At 42.9% G+C, this 23,021-nt stretch overlaps 1 protein-coding gene and 1 long non-coding RNA gene across 4 annotated transcripts in view; one reads left to right on the top strand and one right to left on the bottom strand.

The window, feature by feature from the left end:
• The window catches only part of LOC119193902 (dihydropyridine-sensitive L-type skeletal muscle calcium channel subunit alpha-1-like), a 111,019-nt gene extending 88,740 nt beyond the window's left edge, over window positions 1-22,279 (top strand). For 2 of the 3 annotated variants that reach the window (XM_062563886.1, XM_062563885.1), the window contains exons 38-42: window positions 3,436-3,537; window positions 8,619-8,749; window positions 10,244-10,357; window positions 10,620-10,768; window positions 21,182-22,279. In XM_062563886.1, coding sequence (XP_062419870.1) covers window positions 3,436-3,537; window positions 8,619-8,749; window positions 10,244-10,357; window positions 10,620-10,768; window positions 21,182-21,191 — 506 coding nt within the window. In that variant the 3' untranslated portion in view covers window positions 21,192-22,279. The remainder of the gene's footprint in view (window positions 1-3,435; window positions 3,538-8,618; window positions 8,750-10,243; window positions 10,358-10,619; window positions 10,769-21,181) is intronic. The other variant, XM_062563887.1, reaches the window with a different exon arrangement.
• Window positions 12,055-13,382, bottom strand: LOC134132265 (uncharacterized). Its single transcript, XR_009956805.1, has 3 exons — window positions 13,301-13,382; window positions 12,318-12,400; window positions 12,055-12,178 (listed from the first exon to the last, which is right to left on the bottom strand). It is a non-coding gene; the product is annotated as an uncharacterized LOC134132265 (long non-coding RNA).
• Window positions 22,280-23,021: the final 742 nt, after the last annotated feature.

Genomic DNA, 23,021 nt, shown 5'->3' with positions numbered 1-23,021 from the left:
GCATAACATCACATTTTACTTTATGAAATATCTTAAGTTACGTAAATTTGGTAACCAATGTTCTTTTTGTGTAATTCACATAACATAACTAACAGCAGTTTGTTCTAGTCTTAACTCCCTCATAAAGCGCCTGACCAAGACTTCCCCTCACCTGAATCCCCCGGATCCATGTGCTGAAAATGCATTGGAATGCTAAAAGCTGAAATAAATGACAGAAAATTGCTAAATACATAAATGAAAAAAGCTGAAAGGAATTTTAAAGAATTGCAAATAAATACGGAAATACATTTTAAAACATTGTTAAATACAGAAATGGGAGAAGCTGAAATAAATGTTTCAATAGATTTGCTGAAAATACATGGATGAGATAGAGAATATTTATAGACAGAATATTTGTTATTCAAACTAAGAAGTTATTAATTGATAGGCCTCATCAAACATCATAGTAAGAATTCCCTCCACGGGGGTATATTTTTAAATAATGAGATTGGGGGGGAGAAAGAGAGAAGGAGGAAGGGAGGAAAAGAAAGATAGGAGAGGGATGGTTAGGAAGGGAGAGAGGGGAGAAAGAGTGACGGATAGTGAGTGATTAAGAGTGGGGGGCGCATGATGCTGTTGACAGAAAGCATAGCTCTGTCATGTGACCCTACTAATCAGCTATTATGGTTCAGCTGTTTGAGACAAAAAGTCAGACTGGCTGAAGGGTGTTCATAAGTTCATTGAGGCTTTTATTTTATTTTGCAATGATGGAATTGGAATTATATCGCAAGCATCACCATAATACTACAAATCCCACAATGCACTCGTGGGCCCGCAGTCTGTATTACATACCACTTGTGTCAACTATCCCTCTCCCCAAAAAAAGGCAGGTCTGTGTTATGGAATGCCGTTTTATTCCAAATTAAATAAATGAATAAATACATAAATAAATGAAATATGCATTTGAAATACATTGTGAAATGAATAAATGAGGCAATAAATACATAAATATTAAATACATTTAATGGTACTTTTATTTCATAATGGCACTTTATTTCATAATGCTACTTTATTTCATAATGGCGATGTACACTCACCGGCCACTTTATTAGGTACCCCATGCTAGTAACGGGTTGGACCCCCTTTTGCCTTCAGAACTGCCTCAATTCTTCGTGGCATAGATTCAACAAGGTGCTGGAAGCATTCCTCAGGGAGTTTGGTCCATATTGACATGATGGCATCACACAGTTTGCCGCAGATTTGTCGGCTGCACATCCATGATGCGAATCTCCCGTTCCACCACATCCCAAAGATGCTCTATTGGATTGAGATCTGGTGATTGTGGAGGCCATTTGAGTACAGCGAACTCATTGTCATGTTCAAGAAACCAGTCTGAGATGATTCCAGCTTTATGACATGGCGCATTATCCTGCTGAAAGTAGCCATCAGAAGTTGGGTACATTGTGGTCATAAAGGGATGGACATGGTCAGCAACAATACTCAGGTAGGCTGTGGCGTTGCAACGATGCTCAATTGGTACCAAGGGGCCCAAAGAGTGCCAAGAAAATATTCCCCACACCATGACACCACCACCACCAGCCTGAACCGTTGATACAAGGCAGGATGGATCCATGCTTTCATGTTGTAGACGCCAAATTCTGACCCTACCATCCGAATGTCGCAGCAGAAATCGAGACTCATCAGACCAGGCAACGTTTTTCCAATCTTCTATTGTCCAATTTCGATGAGCTTGTGCAAATTGTAGCCTCAGTTTCCTGTTCTTAGCTGAAAGGAGTGGCACCCGGTGTGGTCTTCTGCTGCTGTAGCCCATCTGCCTCAAAGTTCGACGTACTGTGCGTTCAGAGATGCTCTTATGCCCACCTTGGTTGTAACGGGTGGTTATTTGAGTCACTGTTGCCCTTCTATCAGCTCGAACCAGTCTGGCCATTCTCCTCTGACCTCTGGCATCAACAAGGCATTTCCGCCCACAGAACTGCCGCTCACTGGATGTTTTTTCTTTTTCGGACCATTCTCTGTAAACCCTAGAGATGGTTGTGCGTGAAAATCCCAGTAGATTAGCAGTTTCTGAAATACTCAGACCAGCCCTTCTGGCACCAACAATCATGCCACGTTCAAAGTCACTCAAATCACCTTTCTTCCCCATACTGATGCTCGGTTTGAACTGCAGGAGATTGTCTTGACAATGTCTACATGCCTAAATGCACTGAGTTGCCGCCATGTGATTGGCTGCTTAGAAATTAAGTGTTAACGAGCAGTTGGACAGGTGTACCTAATAAAGTGGCCGGTGAGTGTATTTCATTTCATGTTCTTATATGCAAATCAGGGGGCGTGGCTATCTATCACATTCAGAACAGACAACAGAGCCGTGTGCAAAAAAGGCTGGCTAAGGGACGTGAGAGTGTTGACATAATGGAAGACATCGGTGGGCTCCGAGATAGCATGCTAGCATTAGCGGATCAAATCAATCAACATGGGTTATCTGCAGATACACAGATTGAGGGTTTTTTGAAAATACTAGGGCTTGCGGTTCCCACTTTGGCAGCTGTAGACTGCGGTCAACTCAGCCGACACTCGGATATCCGTGGTCAACTCAGCCGACACTTGAATTTTAGTGCATGTTTATGCTGACATTTACGGTATTGAACAAGTAACCGGAATAAAAGCTATTTAATCAAATATTCTGGACAATGACTGAAGTATGTGAGTTAAGGACCAGTCTGACTACTCTTGTACAGTAAATGCAATATTTTTACTGTACATTTTTAGAGATTTCTCCAAAGTAAAAGCCCTATAATTGCAAGTTTAAAAGCACCATTTCTCAAAGTTTGGACTGCAATAAAAAGGTTCCCCAAAAATTCAAGACGATTATGAAATACAGCGCCATTATGAAACAGGAAGTCAGTTATAATTTTTTTAGTGTGAATATTCCCTGTATTTTTTGCAAAGAGGCGTAAACCCTTTTTGTGTTGAATCAATTATGCAGACGCTGGAGAACGAGATAAGTGTTGCTTTGATTCTTGCTCTTCAGACTCTACCTTTATTTTACAGGAATACATCTTTTCGTTATTGTGGTCATCGTGCCTGAGACCCGTAACAATTACTCTGCGATGTCCATCATCTGTCTATGCTACATTTCATTTACTTTTTGCAGGTCTTTTGCAGCTCAGCAATAGCCTATTGTTGGATTTCGTTTATGAAACCACAGACTCAGGTTTGAATACCAGCCAAGAGTGATTTATTTTGTCTCTTTTTGACCGCTTGTCCTGCTGACCACTGCCCCCCCGACATGCAAGGAGAGGCGAAGGCCCGATCACCGCTGCTCGCAGCTTTAATAGAATTTTGATTTTCTAGATTTAGCTACAACAACTCTGGTTATTGGAGCATTCTTTGGCTTGAATATTAGTAATGTCTCATTGTGTTTCTTTGATTGGTCAGGGAATTTTGAACAAGCCAACGAGGAGCTGAGGGGAATTATCAAGAAGATCTGGAAACGCACGAGTATGAAACTTCTGGATCAAGTCATCCCACCTATAGGAGGTCAGCTTTCATGAAGGTTAAGAAAAATAAGGCCACAATTAGAAATCCTATTGGGTTTCGAAGAATTGTTATTATTTCACCACTTCAATTTCACTTTTGGGGACTTTATCATATTCAAAAACTCTTGAATTTTTGCATGCGCTTCAGAAGTGCGAAAAATTTAGATATTCTTGGTCGCGAAATTTCCATCGTTTTTTGCATTTACAAACGAACAAACTCCTCCGAGAGTTTAAATCCAGTCAATTTCAAAATCAAGCAAGTTGTTCCTGACAACCGTGGGGTCAAAAGTTATTAAAATCAAGAGTTTTCATAAAACTACCTGAGCGTGAACTTGCGTCCAGTTTGGACAATTTTTGACGATTTTCTTCAAAATGTAAAATGTTATATCTCCAAAGAACGTCTCTCGGTTACGTATGTAACTTTCGTTCCCTGAAGGGAACGAGACGCTGCGTAAAAACGCTGTGGGAACGCCCCTGCGTGACCGCGTCATGAAGCACGTGTGAAATCTAACCAATGGCGAGCTGGTACGTCATAGGCGGGGACGCCCAAAGAGCAGGACCATTCATCTCTGAAAGGCCGAATTGAGTGCCACGGGCAGGCCGGGAGTATGGCAGAACGCTTACGCAGCGTCTCGTTCCCTTCAGGGAACGAAGGTTACATACATAACCGAGAGACATTCCCTCTCAGGGAACTCGAGCTGCGTAAAGACGCTGTGGGAACCCTATACCCACTCACCATATGAGCAAGTGACCGTGGTGTGAAGTTTAAAAACGCACACTCAGACGAGAGCACCTGTGCTTAAGGCGAGGGTAAGGTCCCTGACAGCCGCCATACCCCAGGTAGAATGGGCCTGGACAGCCGAGGTGCGGGCTGGCCGGCCGATCCATACGCTTGCTGCGGCTCTGTTATTACGCCTGGTCTGACGTCAGGGACGGAGGGGGCAGGGTGCCACAAAGAAAGAGAGATGCCAGAGGCAGACGGGAAGACCTGTGGGAAACATAGCAGGAACTCCAAAGCATCCAACCCGAGTGGGGCGGGGTGTGTAACGGAGAACCACCGAGGACAATGAGTTGTCTCTGCGGAGGCAAATAAGTCCACATCGGCACAGCCGAAGTGTCCCCAAAGGAACTCCACCGCCTCTGGGTGGAGTCTCCAATCCCCGGGCCTCGGCCCCTGCCTCGACAGGGTGTCTGCCCCCTGGTTTAAGACGCCCGGGATATAAGCCGCTCTTAACGAGTGGAGCTTCCCGACGGAGCACAGGAGGATCTGGCGGGCTAGCTTGTCCAGCGGCCATGAGCGCAGGCCCCCCTGATGGTTGATGTAGGAAACCACTGATGTGTTGTCTGTCCGGACAAGCACATGCTGGTCCGTCAGGGCTGGACGGAAGTGTTTCAGAGCCCGAAACACCGCCAGCATCTGGGACTGGACTGGATATGATGCTGCCACAGCCCCGAGGCTGAGTAACCACTCATGATCGCACCCCAACCTGTGAGGGAAGCGTCTGTCGTGAGGGTGACCCAACGACAGATTGCCCCTAAAACGGGCCCTTGGGCTAGAAACCCAGGGTGCCTCCATAAGACCAGGGCCCTCAGGCAGCGCCGAGTGACTTTGATCAGACGGTGCTGGTTTCCCCTCGGGGAGAACCCCTTGGTCTTGAGCCACCACTGCAATGGTCTATAGTGTAACAGGCCGCAAGGGATCACATTGGATGCCGCTGCCAGGAGACCTAGCAGTCTCTGAAACTGCTTCACAGTGAGTGGCTGGCCTAGCCTAGCCTGCTGAACTGCAGAGAGGATCAAAACTAATCGAGCGGGAGACAGGTGTGCCCGCATCGTGGTCGAATCCCAAATAACGCCCAGGAAGGGGGTCCTATGTGCTGGGGACAGCACGCTCTTCCTGGTGTTGAGTCTCAGCCCCAGATGATTGATGTGAGCGAGCACAACATCTCGGTGTTGGGCCGCCAGGCGCTCGGAGGGCGCTAAACCAGTTGTCCAAGTAGTTCAAAATACAGATGCCCTGGAGACGCAATGGCGCCAGAGCTGCATCCACGCATTTTGTGAACGTACGGGGCGAGAGGGCTAGGCCAAAAGGAAGGCCCTTGTAAGCTTTATCCCCAAAAGCGAACCTCAGGAACTTCCTGTGTCGAGGGAGGATGGGAATATGAAAGCAAGCGTCCTGGAGATCTACCGTGACAAACCAGTCCTCGGGCCTGATTTGTGCCGCGATCTGTTTGAGAGTGAGCATCTTGAAGCTCAACTTCGCAACAGCGCGGTTAAAACGGCGGAGATCCACGAACGGCCCTCCGGCTCACGCTCGCTGGACCTGGTCGTGCCCCAAAGCGGCGGCAGGGACAACGGACCGACTCCCGGAGAGTACCGGGGGGAAGGGAGCACCGAAAAGTGCGGTGGCACCCTACCACCTCCGGTGGGGATCACTCTCCTGGCCCTGACCCTTACGTTGTCAGGGCCTATTGGACGAAGTCCTCTCCCTGCGGCGGCAGACCAGTCCGGCCACGAGAGCACTTCGTCCGAGCGTGCCGTGCTGCGGCCCAGGCTCGACGAGGGGGTACGCGCAGCGCGACGCTCTCCTGCTGCGCCCTCGAGCGGCCACCTGCCACCTCTCAGCGTGGAGTTTATCCGCCACGGCCCCAATGGCACCTCCGAAGAGGGTTGTGGGGGAGAGAGGGGCATCCAGGAGGAAGGACTTGTCCTTCTCCTTTAGGCTGGAGTGGCTCAGCCTCCGCGGCCGGCATACTCCTGTAGCCATGTCGCTTAGCCTCAGCTAAAGACGAGTACAATGCCGTACGCGGGTTGAGCTGATATGAAGTCTGTCAGCGGCTATGGTGAGGACCTCCAGCAATTCTTTTGCGGCAGCGGGGGAATGAGTCGCCTCGGCGTCAGCCTCCGCTGCCTCTATGCTCACCACGTACAGCTCCTTGGAGCCGGAAGAGGAAGGGGTGGAGGAAGCCACGGAGCGCCTGGATCCCGCGGTGAAGAGCCGGGAAAAGGCCTCAGCCGTCCCGGAATCCTCTGCGAGATCCATTTGTGATCCCCAGGTAGATATCCGGCACTCTGCCTCGACACGAGCTGGACCGGAGCCGCGGGGAGCACGCCTCATCGAGCCGTCCTCGTTGAAGAGAGCTCGACGGGAGACGCGAGATTGCCACGGCAGGTGCTCACAATCTGCACAGCTATTCCCCTCAAGGGCTAGCTGAGCGTGCTCCACGCCTAAGCAGACAACACACAGGTCGTGTGAGTCGCTGCCCGTAATAAAACGGGTGCAAGGGGGAACACATTGGACAAACCGCTCAGCCATTTCTAAGTGGAAAAACTTCACACGCACTAGATGAAGGCACAGAGATGAATGGTCCTGCCCTTCGATTCCCTTATAGCGCCCTGGTCCGGCGTCCCCGCCTATGACGTACCAGCTCGCCATTGGTTAGATTTCACACGTGCTTCATGACGCGGTCACGCAGGGGCGTTCCCACAGTGTCTTTACGCAGCTCGAGTTCCCTGAGAGGGAACATTTGATATTTCTGGCTAGAAATTTTTATTCATGATGCTTGTGTAGGCCTATAAGTATTCCCTTGCATTGATTTGAATATAGCGCCACCTATTGGCTTAGGTCAATGCAAAATTTCAACAGTTTGATGTCCATCTCCTAGCCCTTTAATCTGATCGAATTAAAATAGGTCACTGTGAATATTAGGAGTTTTTGACAAACTTTGTTGCCGTGACGACACCATCTTTGCATGAAAGTTCAAGCACATCTTCTGAGCCTTGGCAAAAGCTCAGTGAGTGTCCTAAGTGATGACCTTTACAGACCCAGTTTTGGATCAAAAGTGAAAAATTGCTTCCATAGCGCCCCCTGGAAGTTTTCGACGAAGCAGCGCCGGGACCCTGTTTGACCTACAAGTACGGTGATTTTTGAACAAATGTATTAGAGGGAGACTTAAAAAAGTCTCAGGGGACACCGCTCTAAAACAAAAAAGATAGGGATAATTTTTTTGGTGTGAATATTCCCTCTATTTTTACACTTCACATTTATTGCATCAAAAACTATAGACAAAAAATGTTATTAAATGAAAAAAACTAATTAAATTGACTACGAAAACTCGTAGTCTTAAAGAATTAAACAATAACATTTAAGAACGAATAACTAAATGACTGCAAAAAAATAGTCTCCACAGATTGCATTCTCTGCCCTGACGAAATGGAGGTGATTCAACCTATTTCAATGAAGTTTTGATTGTGCAATTGCAAGAGAGCCCATGGCTGAGCGGTAATCTACAAGTCTTCCATTTAGTAGACCCGGGTTAGAATCAAAGTGATCCCAGGTAGACAAGTTATCAACCTGAATTGACAATCCATTGACAACAATACTGGAATCTCTTCTGCCTTAAGATTGCAATATTACTTTTAGCTGAAAGTACATGGCTTAACTGATTCATTTTGAATTTACCAATATATAATGCCCTGGAGAAGAAGCGTATCTTACTTAATTAATTAATTAATTGAGCAAAGCTCTCTTCAGGAAGACAGCCACGTGGTCATCCAGTGTGTGTAGTTAAAAAGGTTAATATTTCTTCATGGAGAAAAAATGTTGTGATTAGCTGTCGTCCTTTGCCTTGACTGAACGAAGGTGATCCTACATTTGATTTACTTTTTGCAAGTCTTTTGCAGCTCGGCAATAGCCTAGAGTTGGTGGATTCTGTTCATGAAACCACAGACCAGCCCCAAGAGTGATTTATTTTGTCTCTTTAGTCTCTTTTTGTCCGTGTGTCCTGCTGACCGTTCATCTCTGCTCGCAGCTTTAATTTGGAATTCTTTTTTGGGTTCCATTTATTCCCAACTTCTAGTGCATTTCAGTCGGAATGGAAATGGAACGTTATAACATTATGATTATATGCTCAAATGAATGAATGAAGTGAATTCCCCTAGTCAGATGATTTATTTGGAAAGGGCACACATTTTTTCATGCAAATATTATAATTTTCTGGATTATCATTTCTCATACATAATTATGTATCTCCAATTCTATATTTCTTAGATTACTTAATAACCATTTCTATCTTTTAACAGATGATGAGGTGACAGTTGGAAAGTTCTACGCCACTTTCCTTATCCAGGATTATTTCAGGAAAATGAAGAAAAGACAGGAAGAGTACTATGGCTACCGGCCAACCAATAAATGTGCTACACATGAGATACAGGTAAGTAGTTGATGGATTATAGATAATTGTTTTATTGGTCTTGATTATGTCACTTCATTCTATGAATGTAATTTGTGGGGGCCCAGCTTTACAGTGGGTGTCCAAGCGGGAAAAAGGGCAGTCAAGACCCCAGAGGTGCAGTGAATGTAACAGAAGTTTATTTGTTATAATCAGCCGGTAAGAGGGGAGGGGGCATAAACTCCGGGGGGATCAGGGGTCTCCCTCCGCTGGACTCTTCCTGGGGTAAGAGGGAGAGTGCAGTTAGTACATGCGCAGGCCTCTTACCCTGCGGCTAGTTTGACAGCATCTGGTGCTCGCTCTCTCGTGGCTCAAATCGCCTCCCTCCTGTGGCTTCTGGTGGAGGTTAAAAACAGGCTCCTAATTGCTTGTGTAATTTAGAACACCTGGGAGGGGAATTTAAACACCTGGGGTAGTACCGCCCATGCACTACCACGCCTCTGGGTGGCCCTCGCCTGGCTCCCTCTAGCCATGTGGTGCACTGCTCACCGGCTGGGCCATCACTGATTACAAATCGAATAGGACCATGCCGCAATGTGCTTTAAACCAACCAACCAACCATTTTCAAATTAAAATATGCTAATTGAAAACATTGTTTGTCATTTATCCTGTTTATACTAGCAGTAAAATAAATATAAGTCAAATGTGTACGACTTAGGGATATTTAGTGGGGAAGTTGCTGGTTGCATTCAATTGAAAACCTGCCCACTCCCTGACCCAGTGTGTCGAAGAAACTGCTCAATTACCACTAGTGGTTGGGCAGACTCACATTTTTTGAGAACACCTTTTATTGCAAGCAAAAGAAGCATTAAGTAAAGGCTAATGGCCAGTTAATATACCGCTCAAACTTTGGAAATAGCTTTGGCTGCATATGTAGGCATAATTAGGTCTATGTATTCTACCTCTACATATGCATCTGGATATCGACAGGGATCATGGCACTTTGTAAATAAAGATATATATATATATATATATATATATATATATATATATATATATATATATATATATAAAACCTCAGTGTACACGTTAACAAATTTAATTTTGTTTGGATTTGTTCTGATTTTCTTTGTAATATTAAAATCATACTTTGGTTTCCAATACAATAGTACATTATTACAGTGTGAGTACATACTAAAATAAAGAGGTTTATCTTCTACTCAGAGTCTCAATTTTCATACAGAGTGCAATTCAGTCTGAGGAGGACAAGCCAAGAATGCAGGATCTGTTTAAGGGACAGGAATACAGGGTAGGTGCTGGCACAAAGCCACTTGGTTAACAATAGAATGGTTAAACGTCTGCTCCTTCTCCTTCCTTTGGTCAAAGATGATGTAATCACCTTTCAAAATAGCTGAGAAGAATTTAATGTACGTAGAAAACAGGACAAACATCCCAGTGGGTTTAGGTTTAAAAAATAACAGATTTTACTTGAAGGGAGTTTTCTTCACCAACTATACCTTAATCTGTGTCCATCAGGCAGGCTTGAGGAACATTGAAGAGGAAGTGGCCCCGGAGCTCCATAGGGCCATATCTGGAGAGCTTGTGCATGAAGAGGAAATTGATGAAATTGGAGAGGAAGGCATCTTCAGGGTAACAGGGATGGAACCATTAACGGATTGGAGGAGGGGATTGGGAGGGAAGCATTAAAAGGATTGATTGACTATTACACAAACATTCTTTTAAATGTCCAGTGAAACAGGGCTTTCTATACATCTATAGATATCTATATATCAGTGAATTTATACACGTCTATATATCAATCTGAATACTCACCATGTTCTTTTTTATCAAAATGTATGAGAAATATATAAACTATGTATATCTGTCCATAAAAATATATTCTCCAAAACAGAGGCAAGGTAGTCTTTCCCGAAACCACTCGGACCCTTTCTCTGTGGACAGCGAGCTAGCCCATCCAAGCCCATCCAAGGCCACTGGGCAGGGCTCTCTGCAAATGGCAGGAGTCAACAACAATACAAATATCCCTAACACTCATCATAGGTATGTGTTTAAGTAAAACTTTTTTTTACATCAATTAATCCATTTCTTTCATCCATTATCCAATGATGATCTATATTATGATATTTTAATGATGTCAATGATTGCACTTCTGTTTTGCATGCATGAGTTTTTGAATACAGGAAAGGCCTCAAAAGTGCGAGTGAAGTGGCAAAATAATAATAATTAAAGCTGCGAGCAGCGATGAACGAGCCTTCGCCTCTCCTTGCATGTCGGGGGGGGCAGCGGTCAGCAGGACACGCGGTCAAAAAGAGACTAAAGAGACAAAATAAATCACTCTTGGGGCTGGCATTCAAACCTGAGTCTGTGGTTTCATAAACAGAATCCACCAACACTAGGCTATTTCCGAGCTGCAAAAGACCTGCAAAACGTATAAAAAATTTAGTTTCACCTTCGTTCAGTCAAGGCAAAAGACGACGGCTAATCACACCGCTTTTGCTCCATCAAGAAATATTAATCTTTTAACATCCACACTGGATGACCACGTGTCTACAGATTCCAAAGCATCAAGCATACCTCTACAACACAGGACTCGTGAATCAATGATCAAAACGTCAAATAATTTTGATCGCCCCCATTCAGTCAAGGCAAGATTGCTCTCCATGAGCTTTTTCATATGTGGCATGACAAGCTCTTTACCCAGTTCCTTAATGAATAGCACCATGCATTGTTAGCCCTCCTGGCAGAGAAGGGTTGCAATGACCAAAAAAAAAATCAGGCTACACACTTGACACCGTGGGAAAGAATTGATCACAACAGGTGCTGGGGCAGGTTAGATGAAATACCAAGAAAAATTCAAATGTGGAAGCATTAAAATCATAAGAAGTCACTACGTCTTTACTTTATTGTGGGAGCAGAGCAGAGACAGTGGCCCTTTCTCAATATGTGTTCTTGTTTGGACTTTTGTTCTCGTGGACTCGTGAAACGTCATCAGTCGCAGCCCGAGTACTGTTCCAATTCTAAGTCTGCATCTGGGCGAGAACGGTCATGGCTGTCGGGGGGGCAGCGGTCAGCCGGACACGTGGTTAAACAGAGAATAAAGGGACAAAATAAATCAATGTTGGGTGTGGAGCTTCAGGCGGGTAAGAGGCGGAGCCCTTTCTGGTGAAGATGTAGTCAGTGTTTGGCAGCTTAGGAGGGCAGGAAGTGAATGTGAGAGCTAAAGAAGAAAATAAATGCAGTAGGTCACATAAGTTCTGTCTGGATGTTCAAGTTGACCAGAAGGATGACCGGAGAGCTGTCATCTGGAAGATGTAATTCTTCCATTCATTGTAGAAGTAAATAACTTCTTCTTCTCTGGAGACTTGTCTGGAAGGATCATTTTCCGCTCTAGTCCAGTCGACTTGGGTCTTTGCCATGATTGCCCACGGTGACGCCAACCTTTGCCGTGTGCTGGAAGAAAAAAAGAAGGCCAAATTATTACATCCATCGACAGTTACATGATATGTAATGGAATGCTGTTGTAGGAACACGGGAAGAAGTCTTTTACAATTATGCAGACAGAACAAAATATATATAAAGAAATTCCCACCTCGCTGGAGTTGAAAACCACGTGTCCCATGTGCCATTCCCATTGATGGCCTCAGACTGGTGGCATGACTTTGCACGGGGCATCTGAAAGTATTTGAGCACCAACGTGTATTATCAGAATACGATTAGGGCTGTCAACAGATTATAGACAATTAACTAGTTAATCACACATTTTGAAAAACATTTATCTTGATTAAAATAATTTTTATATTAACTGTTTACAGTTTAGTAATTTGTTGTTTCCCCTCTATAAAGAGCTTGACGTGTATATATTATTTCATTGGAATTTGGGGCATATTAATCATATCATTTAATCTTAGATTCATGCTCATTGTGAAGGAACTAAATATATGTATCATATTGAAAAGCATTGAAGACGCACGCTGCGTGCAGATTATAGACAATTAACTAGTTATAGTTAGCTGCTGCGAGGACGGTGTCATCAAATTGTGTAAATAAAGTGTTTCAATCGGCTCAACTTATTAAGGGCACACGTAAACGTAAAAAAAGTGGCATTAATAGCGTGAAGAGGTGTCTTTTGTCCCTGTAAAGCTACCGTAGTTTGACATATGCTAGTTGTGGTTGTTGTTGTTCAAGTAAACGTATAGCTTAGGTTGCTCTGGGCTGTGCTAAATAAAAACCCTCTTGAATGTGGAACACGACTCACGTCTTGCCTCATATCATGACAGGTACATTAATCACATAAATCAACTCGAAAGCCATAAATAAGATACATTTGGCCTGTAAAAATATAATTGTTGTGAGCTGCATGTGCGGCATACAACCGAGTGAAGCATGGTTACACGGAGACTCCTCCAAATGGCTAATGCTAAACAGCCATGTTGACAATTACCTCCGTGGCAAACTAGTCGTGTTGTCCCTCAAACAGCTGTTAGCAACGAGGCTTTGTTAGCATGTTTACAGTATCCCCACTAGGTAAGTGGGTAAGACTGGAGAACGCACAAGGAAAAAGTAATCACTCACCGTCCAAAGTGTTTCCACTTGGTTGAGTCTGTGTGGATGTAAGCATAGGTGTGTAGTTAGCAGTGTAAAAAATTAAATCCGGACGGTCGATACGAGGACGAAGCCAAATAATAGTGAGTTATATTTACCACAACATCCGGTCCGGATGTTGTCACAATAAGAGTTCAAAGGACTCATTTTTTATGTACGGTTCATAGTGTACATATCTTCCTGTATAGTGTATAGTGAATATACTGAATAGTGTATATCCTACTACAATGAGAGCATTCAATAGCCTAATGAATATAACATTCCGTTTGTGAACGAGCATATTTAGTTCCTTTAAAAGCACCTTTGTTGCTTATATCAGCAGTTACAGCTGACCGACCTGCTGCCCGTCCAGAGCGCCAGTGCCCCCCCGCCCCTCTTTGCCGTTGCTTCAGTGAGCAGAGCAGGGACAGTGTATGGAGATCGCAGAGTAAACGTGTTCGCTGCTCCATCCGTATGTGGCAGAATACGTGTATTTAAACCATAGATGCCAGCGCCCCTCCCCTCGTCAGCTGTTCGCATTATCGCATGTGCCCCGCAGCAGTATCTGGCCCGAACCTGAAATGAGTTTGACACCCCTGCTCTAAAGTGTAAAAAGTCAATAACCTCAACAAGGAGAGTAATCTGGGTCCATTTGTTTGTTGTATCAGCCGGACACGCAGAAAAAAGAGAAACATTTGCAAATTTGGAATCAAAACTTTTTCTCCCTGTAATACATTTGTTAAAAAATCACCATACTTCTAGGTCAAACAGGGTGCTGGCGCTGCTTCGTCACAAACTTCCAGGTGGCGCAATGGAGGCAATTTTTCACTTTTGATCCAAAACTCCACATCAAGTCCAGAAATATCAATTCAATTAATTTTATTTGTATACCACAAATTTGCCTCAGAGGGCTTTACAGTCTGTACACATGCAACATCCTCTGTCCCGAAACCCTCACATCGGCACAGGAAAAACTCCCCAAAATATGAAAAAACCCTTCAATGGGGAAAAAAGGGAAGAAACCTTAGGGAGAACGTCAGAGGAGGGATCCCTCTCCCGGGATGGACAGACTGCAATGGATGTCATGTGTACAGAATCAACAATGAAAAAAATGTACAATACATTCAATTCCTCTAACAGAAATGATACAAGTAATTGCAAGTAGCAGAATGAGTGTACGGCAGGACCACTGCAGGGACAACCACCATCAGATTGAACCACCATCCACAGAGGCTTCTGTGGGGAGGGAGAGCAGAAAGATGTTGGTTTATGATGACAGTAATATGAATCCTATTTAAAGTAATGATGATGGCAGCAGCAGGTGTCAGCAGAGCCATGCCAGGAGTCAGAACCAGGGTCCGCAACGGAACTACGATCCACGGAGACCTGCTAGGCGAGAAAGCACAAAGAACTCCTGGAAAGAAGCTGAATTAGTGATGTACATTAATAAAACACGGATGATTGTGGAAGGAGAAAGTGAGAGTGTGAGAGTGAGAGAGGGGCTCGGTGTGTCCTAAGAAGTCCCCCGGCAGTCTAATCCTAGAGCATCTTAACTAAGGGCTGGTCCAGGCTAACCTGAGCCAGCCCTAACTATAAGCAACATCAAAAAGGAACGTTTTAAGCTTTATCTTAAATGAACTGACCGAGTCTGCCCCCCGGACTGAAAGTGGAAGCTGGTTCCACAAAAGAGGAGCTTGATGACTGAAGGCTCTGGCCCCCATCCTACTTTTTAAAACTTTAGGAACCACAAGTAGCCCAGCATCTATGGAGCACAGATGCCTTGTTAGGCAATACAGTGTAACAAGCTCTTTAGGATAAGACGGTGCCTCACCAGCAAGTGCCTTGTAGGTGAGGAGAAGTACCTTAAATTCTATTCTTGATTTAACAGGAAGCCAGTGCAGAGAAGTTAATACAGGAGTTATATGATCCCATTTCTTACTTCTTGTTAATACACGTGCTGCAGCATTCTGAATCAGCTGGAGAGGTTTAAGCGATTTACAAGAGCAGCCTGATAACAAAGAATTACAGTAATCCAGTCTAGAAGTAACAAATGCATGAACTAGTTTTTCTGCATCACTTTGAGACAGGAAGTTCCTGATTTTCGATATATTACGTAGATGAAAAAAGCAGTCCTTGAAGTCTTCTTTATATGAGAGTTGAAAGACATATCCTGGTCGAAGAGAACTCCAAGATTTCTGACGATGCTGTTGGATACCAGAGTAATTCCATCCATAGAGACTGTATCACGTGACAGCTGACTTCGAAGGCGGTCTGGGCCTATCATGATAACCGAGTTTAACATCAGGAAGATGCAGGTCATCCAAGTTTTTATGTCTCCAAGACAATCCTGAAGTCTAACAAGCTGGTTGGTGTCTTCTGGCTTGATCGATAGATACAGTTGAGTATCGTCTGCATAACAATGGAAGTTATTCCATTCCAGGCCACACCCCTTACAAACTTCATTGGTCCATAACTAATGAAAAATGAGATATCAACATTCTTTATAACTTTATAATTAATTAATTAATAACTCTTGATGGCATTGAGCTATTGATCATTTTGCCGAAGATTTCGTAAGAATCGGACCAAGCGTCTGGGAGGAGTTCGCAAAAACGCAAGGCGCATTTGCATACCATAATTGACTTTTTTTTAGAGCACAACCAAGAGCACCTGTGTGCAAAGGATCAAGTTAATCGGTAAAAGTGGGAAAAAATTTCCCCTTAGGGAGCACTTACGGGGGCGCTAGAGAGCACTTTTTATTCTCCCCTAATTGCGGGACCCTAAGAAGTTTCACTATTATTTGAAAGCAATTGTGGTGTACCTATGGTTGAGGTACAGATAATCATTGAGGCTTTTATTTTGAAATAAAGAAATTGGGTGGGGGAGGGGTTGGGAGACAGAACGTTTGTTATTCTAACCAAATGGACTTGGTAAAATAGATTTGTACAGCGCTCTTCTAGTCTTCTGACCACTCAAAGCGCCTTAACACTACATGACATCATTCACCCATGAATGGACCTACCATACACATTGGCACCTGCCTATCAGTAACTAACATTCACACACTGTAGTCACAGCTAGAGGAGCAATGCTGGGATTGAGTGTCTTGCCCAAGGACACATTGACATGTAGGTTAGCCGGGCCTGGGATCAGACCGCCAACCCTCTGATTGGAGGACGGCCGCGCTCCCCACTCACCCACAGTTGCCCTAACCTAAGAAAACTAAGAAGTTATTAATTGATGGGCCTCATCAAACATCCCCACTCACCCACAGTTGCCCTAACCTAAGAAAACTAAGAAGTTATTAATTGATGGGCCTCATCAAACATTCCAGTAAGAATTCCCTCCTTGGGGGTTGAAATACTAGTAGTACTAGTAATATTAGTAGTAGTAAAAGTAATTTTATTAATAATACCAGTTGAAATACTCGAAGTACTACTAGAACTATTGGAAATATTAGTAGTGGTTGTAGTACTATTTGAAAGAGCAGTAAGTATTCAACGAAACAGCTTTATCCTTAGCTTCATGGTTAAATTACAGATAATCATTGCAGCTTTTATTTTGAAATGATGGTATTGGGAGGATGGATGGAGAGAGACAGAATATTTGTTATTCAAACTAATAAGCTATTAATTGATAGGCCTCAAACATTACAGTAAGAATTCCCTCCATGGGGGGTTGTTTTGAAATGATGAGAGGTGGAGAGAAGGAGGTCATGTCAGGCTGCACTAATTAGCTAATATGGATCAGCTGTGAGTCACAGAAAGAGCCCCAGCTAGTTCCCGTGACAATGGAGCAGGTGCGGCCACTAACGAGCTCACGGGGGCAGACAGTGAGTTACTGAGAATCCACACCTCAAACAAATGCTTTCTGGAACAAAACTATTTGGGCTAGCCAAAAAAGAATGGGATTTTGAGAGACCCAAGACTCTACCGAACGCATGAGTGTAGTTTTCATGTCTCTATGTGTTTTAAAACTGCTCAGTTACAGAACTGCATTCCAACTAATAAGTAGAATAAAGATTCGAAGAACAATACTTGGAATACTTGCATCAATGCATTCCAACAGAAGCAGGATTCCAACCCTAGTCTCTTGCATCCTAGTCAAAGTGAGTAACCACTGGGCCTCTGCCCACAGGAGCTTCAGTTTCAAGGTTGCTTACTTTTAACTGAAAGTAATTATAAATTAGTAAAGTATTATGCATTAACTTATGCAATTTTAATTTAAAACAACCTGAAATCTTAGCATGAAATATGTGCTGGCGTTTATAGTCATTAAGCCTCATTAAGCTGTGACTTCATTTCCTCACGCGATTGACAGGAGATCGTTGGATTCTTTTCATTTCATCTAACAAGGGGTTAACTAAATATACAGGTGCATATCTAATTTCTATTTATATTGGTGTAAAGAATCACATGAAATGTTACTGAGGTGAACATTTAATTCAGAGCTGTTGTTACATCAAACTGAATTGGCTTAATGACAGTTTCCTCTTCATAAATAAGAGGAGTTTGGATACAGTAACATAACTATAAATTAAGTTGAAGATGTACCTGAACCACTTCTATGTCTCTTAATAGTGATTAACTTCATAGTATATTATGCATACTTATATTATACCTTGAGATAGATGACATCATTAGTGCTTTACATAGTATTTAATATTTATGAAAAAGGGATCATGGAGGCTACAGTTAGATAGGTGACATCATTAGTGATTAACAGTATTTAATATCTATGATGCAGGGATCAATGGTGCTACAGATGGGTGAACAACCACGAACAAATAAATAGAAACATTTCAAGCATATACCAGCATATGCAAGCATCTTACCAGACATTAAATATCCTAGAGAAATATACAATAATTCATATGAGGAAGATATTTATTCATTAATTTTACAATTCAGAGCTTCAGAGATTTTTGAGATGAAGTTTTGTATCCAAACTCTGCACTCAAACAGAATATAACAAACCCATACACAATGATTTTCCTAAACAAAAACCGATTACAAAAATCAAATATATTTCAGAGAAAGAAACTATGGAATAAAAAGTGCAGAAACATATACGAGTTAGTTTTTTTTCGGAATCATTGGAACTTCATTTTCAGATTCTGTAAGATCTCTAAGTAACTCAAATCGGTATAGTATACTTGAAATTAGCTCCATCTCCCTCATCGTCACTCGAAGATTCTTTGTGTGAAGAGAGTCGCCTCAATTGATTCCTCTGGTCAATGTGTTCATTCAATTCAAATTATTTTATTTTGTTCAACCCAAAATAACAAAAATAAGCTTCAGGGAGCTTTACAGTCTGCAAACATGCAAAAGTCCTCTCACAAAACCATCACATAAGCACAGGTAAAACTCCATAAAGGAAAAAAAACTTCAACTGGGAAAAACCTGAGGGGGAACAGAGGCGGAGTAGGTGTGTACAGAATGAACAACTTTAAAGATGTACAGTACGTTCAATTCCTATAACAGAATGATTCAAATATTGAGAGTAGTACGCCAGGTGTACAGCAGGACCAGTGCATGGACAACCACCATCGTAGCGAGGATCCTAATAATTCTTTGAAATACAATGGGTCCCTCTACGACTTGTCGTATCGAGGACCCTAATAAAGATGAAAATAAAAATCAAGATAAAATGCACCCGCTAACAGACAAAACATGACAAAGTGTACGTACATGTAGAGAGTGAATAGTCAGTCAGTCTGTTGATGAGCCCGACTGCCAACGGGAAGAAACTTAGTTTCAGGCCACTGACGATCGGTACGGCTGACGGGGTGGGTGCGCGCTGACGGTCCGACCGGCGAACAGCTCAGCCGAGGGTTCGCTGACTGAGGGTGACGGCTGCCACCCGGCGTACTCCGGCGGCGGGCCGCACTGGACGCCCCGCCGGGCCGTATGTAGCCCGCGAGCCGCGAGTTTGACATTTGTGGTGTACAGGGAGAACGTCTCTCTCCAGAATAGAGAGGGTTGTTGATGATGAGTGGGGCAGGGGAGGGTAATACAGCCCCTGATAGGTCTGGGGGAGGGAGGGGTGGTGGAGTTGTGAGGGATTAAGTCAGGACATGAAGTCTTTCAAATCTGCAGTAGAACAACGTTCAGCTCGTCTGCCATGCGGAGGTCATTCATGGAATGGGGGGTTTTCGGCTTGTAGTTTATGAGGTGTTTAAAGCCTCTCCAAACTGAAGCAGAGACACTTGCTAAGAACTGTTGTTGAAGTTTCTCAGAGTACAGTCGTTTAGCTTCTCTCACCGCCTTGCTAAACCTATATTTTGACTCGGTGTACAAGTCTTTGTCCCCACTCCTAAATGCCCGATCCTTCTGCAGTCGTAGTTTTTGAGTTTCGCTGTAAACACGGGTTTGTCGTTGTTATAACTCACCTTGGTGCATGATGGTAAACAACTGTCCTCACATAAGCCGATGTAAGAAGTTACAGCCTCTGTGAACTCATGGGCGTGATGAGCCCTGCTTACTGTAGTGTAGCAGTGTTCCAGCGTGTTCTCCTCTCTGGTCGGGCATTTAATAAACTATTTGAACATAGGAAGTTTGTGGCTGAGGTTTCCTTTGTTAAAGCCCCCGATGACAATAACCAAGGAGTCCGGGTTAGTCCCTCCACACGCCGTATCTGGTCGGCGAGTGTCCGCTGTGCCTCGTGCACGATGCCCGGCGGCGGCATGTAAACACCGACCAGGCTGAATGAAGGGAACTCATAGGGGGAGTAGAAGGGTTTGCAGTTGATGATAAAAGATTCCAGAGGAGGAGAACAGTGATGCAGGATCACTGTTTACGTTGTTGCACCAGCCGTTGTTGAAGTAGAAGCAGAATCCTCCACCCTTCGTCTTGCCGGAGAGCTCCGTGTCGCGGTCCGCTCTGAGCAGCTGGAAGCCTGCCAGCTGGAGCACAGATTCCGGTATCGATCCACAGAGGCAGGTCTCCGTGAAGCACACAACGGAGGATGAAGAAAAGTCTCTGTCTCTCCTCACCAGCAGCTGAAGTTCGTCCAGTTTGTTGCACTTAGCGCATGTTTGATGTGCGAGAACCACGCTTGCGAAGTCACACTAACGAGCCGGCACGTTTCCCTCTCCTCCGGGGTCTTACCGTGTGAGTAAAGGTGAGCAAACCTTTGTGGAATTACTGGACATTCTAGTCAGAGGAAAGAAGAAATGTTGGAAATAACTCCACTGGAGTTGTTCCATGGATGTTCACGAGCTCACCTCTGGTGAAAGAGCTCCGGGAATTGCAACAGGAAAAACAATTAACAACAAAAACAAAGAGCACCGAAACACTGTGGCAGCCCTGGTCAGCGCCATCTTGAAAGCAACAGTAGATTAAACATCTATAACAAACTTTTAAAAAAATAACATAATGCTTTATGAATAAACTTGCATTAGCATGACAATAGTTGGTTTAACTTAGTAACTTAATTTTTTTTATTTGTGACATATTATTTAAACATTATAAATAGACCTTTTTAGCATTAGGGTTAGTTTAAGTTCAAGTCTCCTTCAGGAGAAAGTGGCTCACTTGCTGAGAAAAAATTTCGATAGATGTGGATGTCAAGATGTGTGCACAACAAGAATAACCTAATTTTAATAAAATTAGAATAGCAGGTTAAGGAACCAAAGTCTAATTTCAAATTGATATAATCAACAAAAATAAATTGTCATCACTAAAGGACAAATCTGAGTAGGGCTCATTTAAAACATCATGTTATTGAACTACATATATATATTTTTTTACTTAGTAAAGTTGCGGTAAACAACTCATGTGACCATTGCTGTGCTAACGGTTATTTACTCCATATTTAGCTTGTTTGCATAAGATTATGTTCTTCAGTTTCTTTCCTCCTTTTGTTTTTTAGCCATTATTAACAGATGTATGAAAGAACTGGCCTCTGACCATTGATGTCTGCCACAATACTTCAAAGCCATGACCTTTTGACTTCAGCAAAATGGAGATGGGGGGAGTTTCTCAACGGCTGCAAAGGATTGGGATGAAAGTGGCTGCCAACCCCACTTTCAACCTTTATCTACATATAGCAAGAGGCTTAGAAGAAGGAAGAACTGTTGTGTTGATCATTAATATTGCACGCATGACATGTAATTCCAACACTGTCGGTTACAGACTGTTTACTTCATATAATCATAAACTAAACTATTTCCCCCATTCAAAATACATATTCATAGTCATATTTATCCTCTCCTATTCTAATAATAGGAGCGTTAAAAATGTATACTGTCAACAAATCACAATAATGAAAGTACACATATGTTTTCTTTGATGCTGTTGCTGTGCCATATTTTTACTCATTTCAGCTCTACTTTGTTTTATTAGCAAGAAAACCTTGATTTGTCAGTCCGATATGAGGAGTGCTATATTGGTATAAAATATATCTTACTTTTATTTTGTTTCTGTACTAATAGATGTTACTTAATTCATAGGATAGAAAACAAACTGTTAACTGTTAAAACTGACAATGAACTGAAAGAGACAGATTCTCTGAGCAACAGCTGAATAAGAGGAGAAGAAATCAGATTGTTGGTGAGAGTAACCGTAAGCTTGAAATTAAACAGCAACAGCTTTCAGTTTCTGTCTCAAGAATTTCACAGTAAAGCAACCTAGAAAAAGCTGGAATTAATTTATTAAATTTCTTTAAATGTCACAATAGAAATGGAATGTAAGTTTAGAGTTGGCACTGTTGGGATATCCATGCTTAGTTATCAATAAATGGTACCAACAGTAATCTCACCCTTACACACAATACTGTGTAGAAGATACACATCTATATTCCCCAGTTCCCCTGTCAATGAGACTGAATGAAAAATTGTTGGTATAACTCAAAGACACTAAAATGTTAAGTAAATGAGGCGTGTAGTAGTATGTCTATATAATGTAGTTGTTGACCGTTTCTTTGTGTGCCGATTTAGTGTGTTCAGACTGTGATTAAAGCCTAATTACAAAAGCATCTGCACTTGGTGATATTGTGAGTTTAGAAGATGAAAGAATTCTCCAAGAGTGGATCAATGAACGGGCCTACGCCTCCCCTTGCATGGGTGGGGGTGAAATGCATTCAAAAAAACAAAAATTGAGACAAATCAATAATGGGGTCGGATTTGATCCGGAGTCTGTGGTTTCATAAACAGAACACATCACCACTAGACCACATACCCTTGCTGCAAAAAGTAAATAAAATATGTAGGATCACCCCATTCAGTCAAGGCAAGGAAAGGGAGCTAATCAGACTTCCTCTCCACCAAGAAGTATTAACTTGTGAAGTCTGGCAGACATATTTTGCGAACTGAACACATTGAATGTGTCTCTACAGAACACCAGCATTTAAACATGCACTGCAAAAACTCAAAATCTAGCCAAGTATATTTTTCTAATTTCTAGTCAAAATATCTCATCACACTTAATATAAGACAAAATCCCCTAAAGAGCGAGATTTAGGTGAGACTAAGGAGCTTGTTGTTAGACAGTGCATCTTGAATATCTTGTTAAGTGAAACTGTCTTGAAAACATCTTGTTTTAAGACATATCTCAGATGAAACAAGCTTTCTTTACATGTCATAAGGATTTTAAGCTGCTGTGTTATTTGTAAAGGATGAATTGTCTTGTTTCAAGAAATAGACTTAACTTGAATTTAGACAACAAATCTGCTTTATTGAAAACTGCAGGTCAACGTGCGAAACAACTCAGAA

The sequence above is a fragment of the Pungitius pungitius genome, chromosome 8 (genome assembly GCF_949316345.1).
Source record: "Pungitius pungitius chromosome 8, fPunPun2.1, whole genome shotgun sequence".
NCBI lineage: Eukaryota > Metazoa > Chordata > Actinopteri > Perciformes > Gasterosteidae > Pungitius > Pungitius pungitius.
This window is presented reverse-complemented; position numbering and strand designations above follow the sequence as displayed.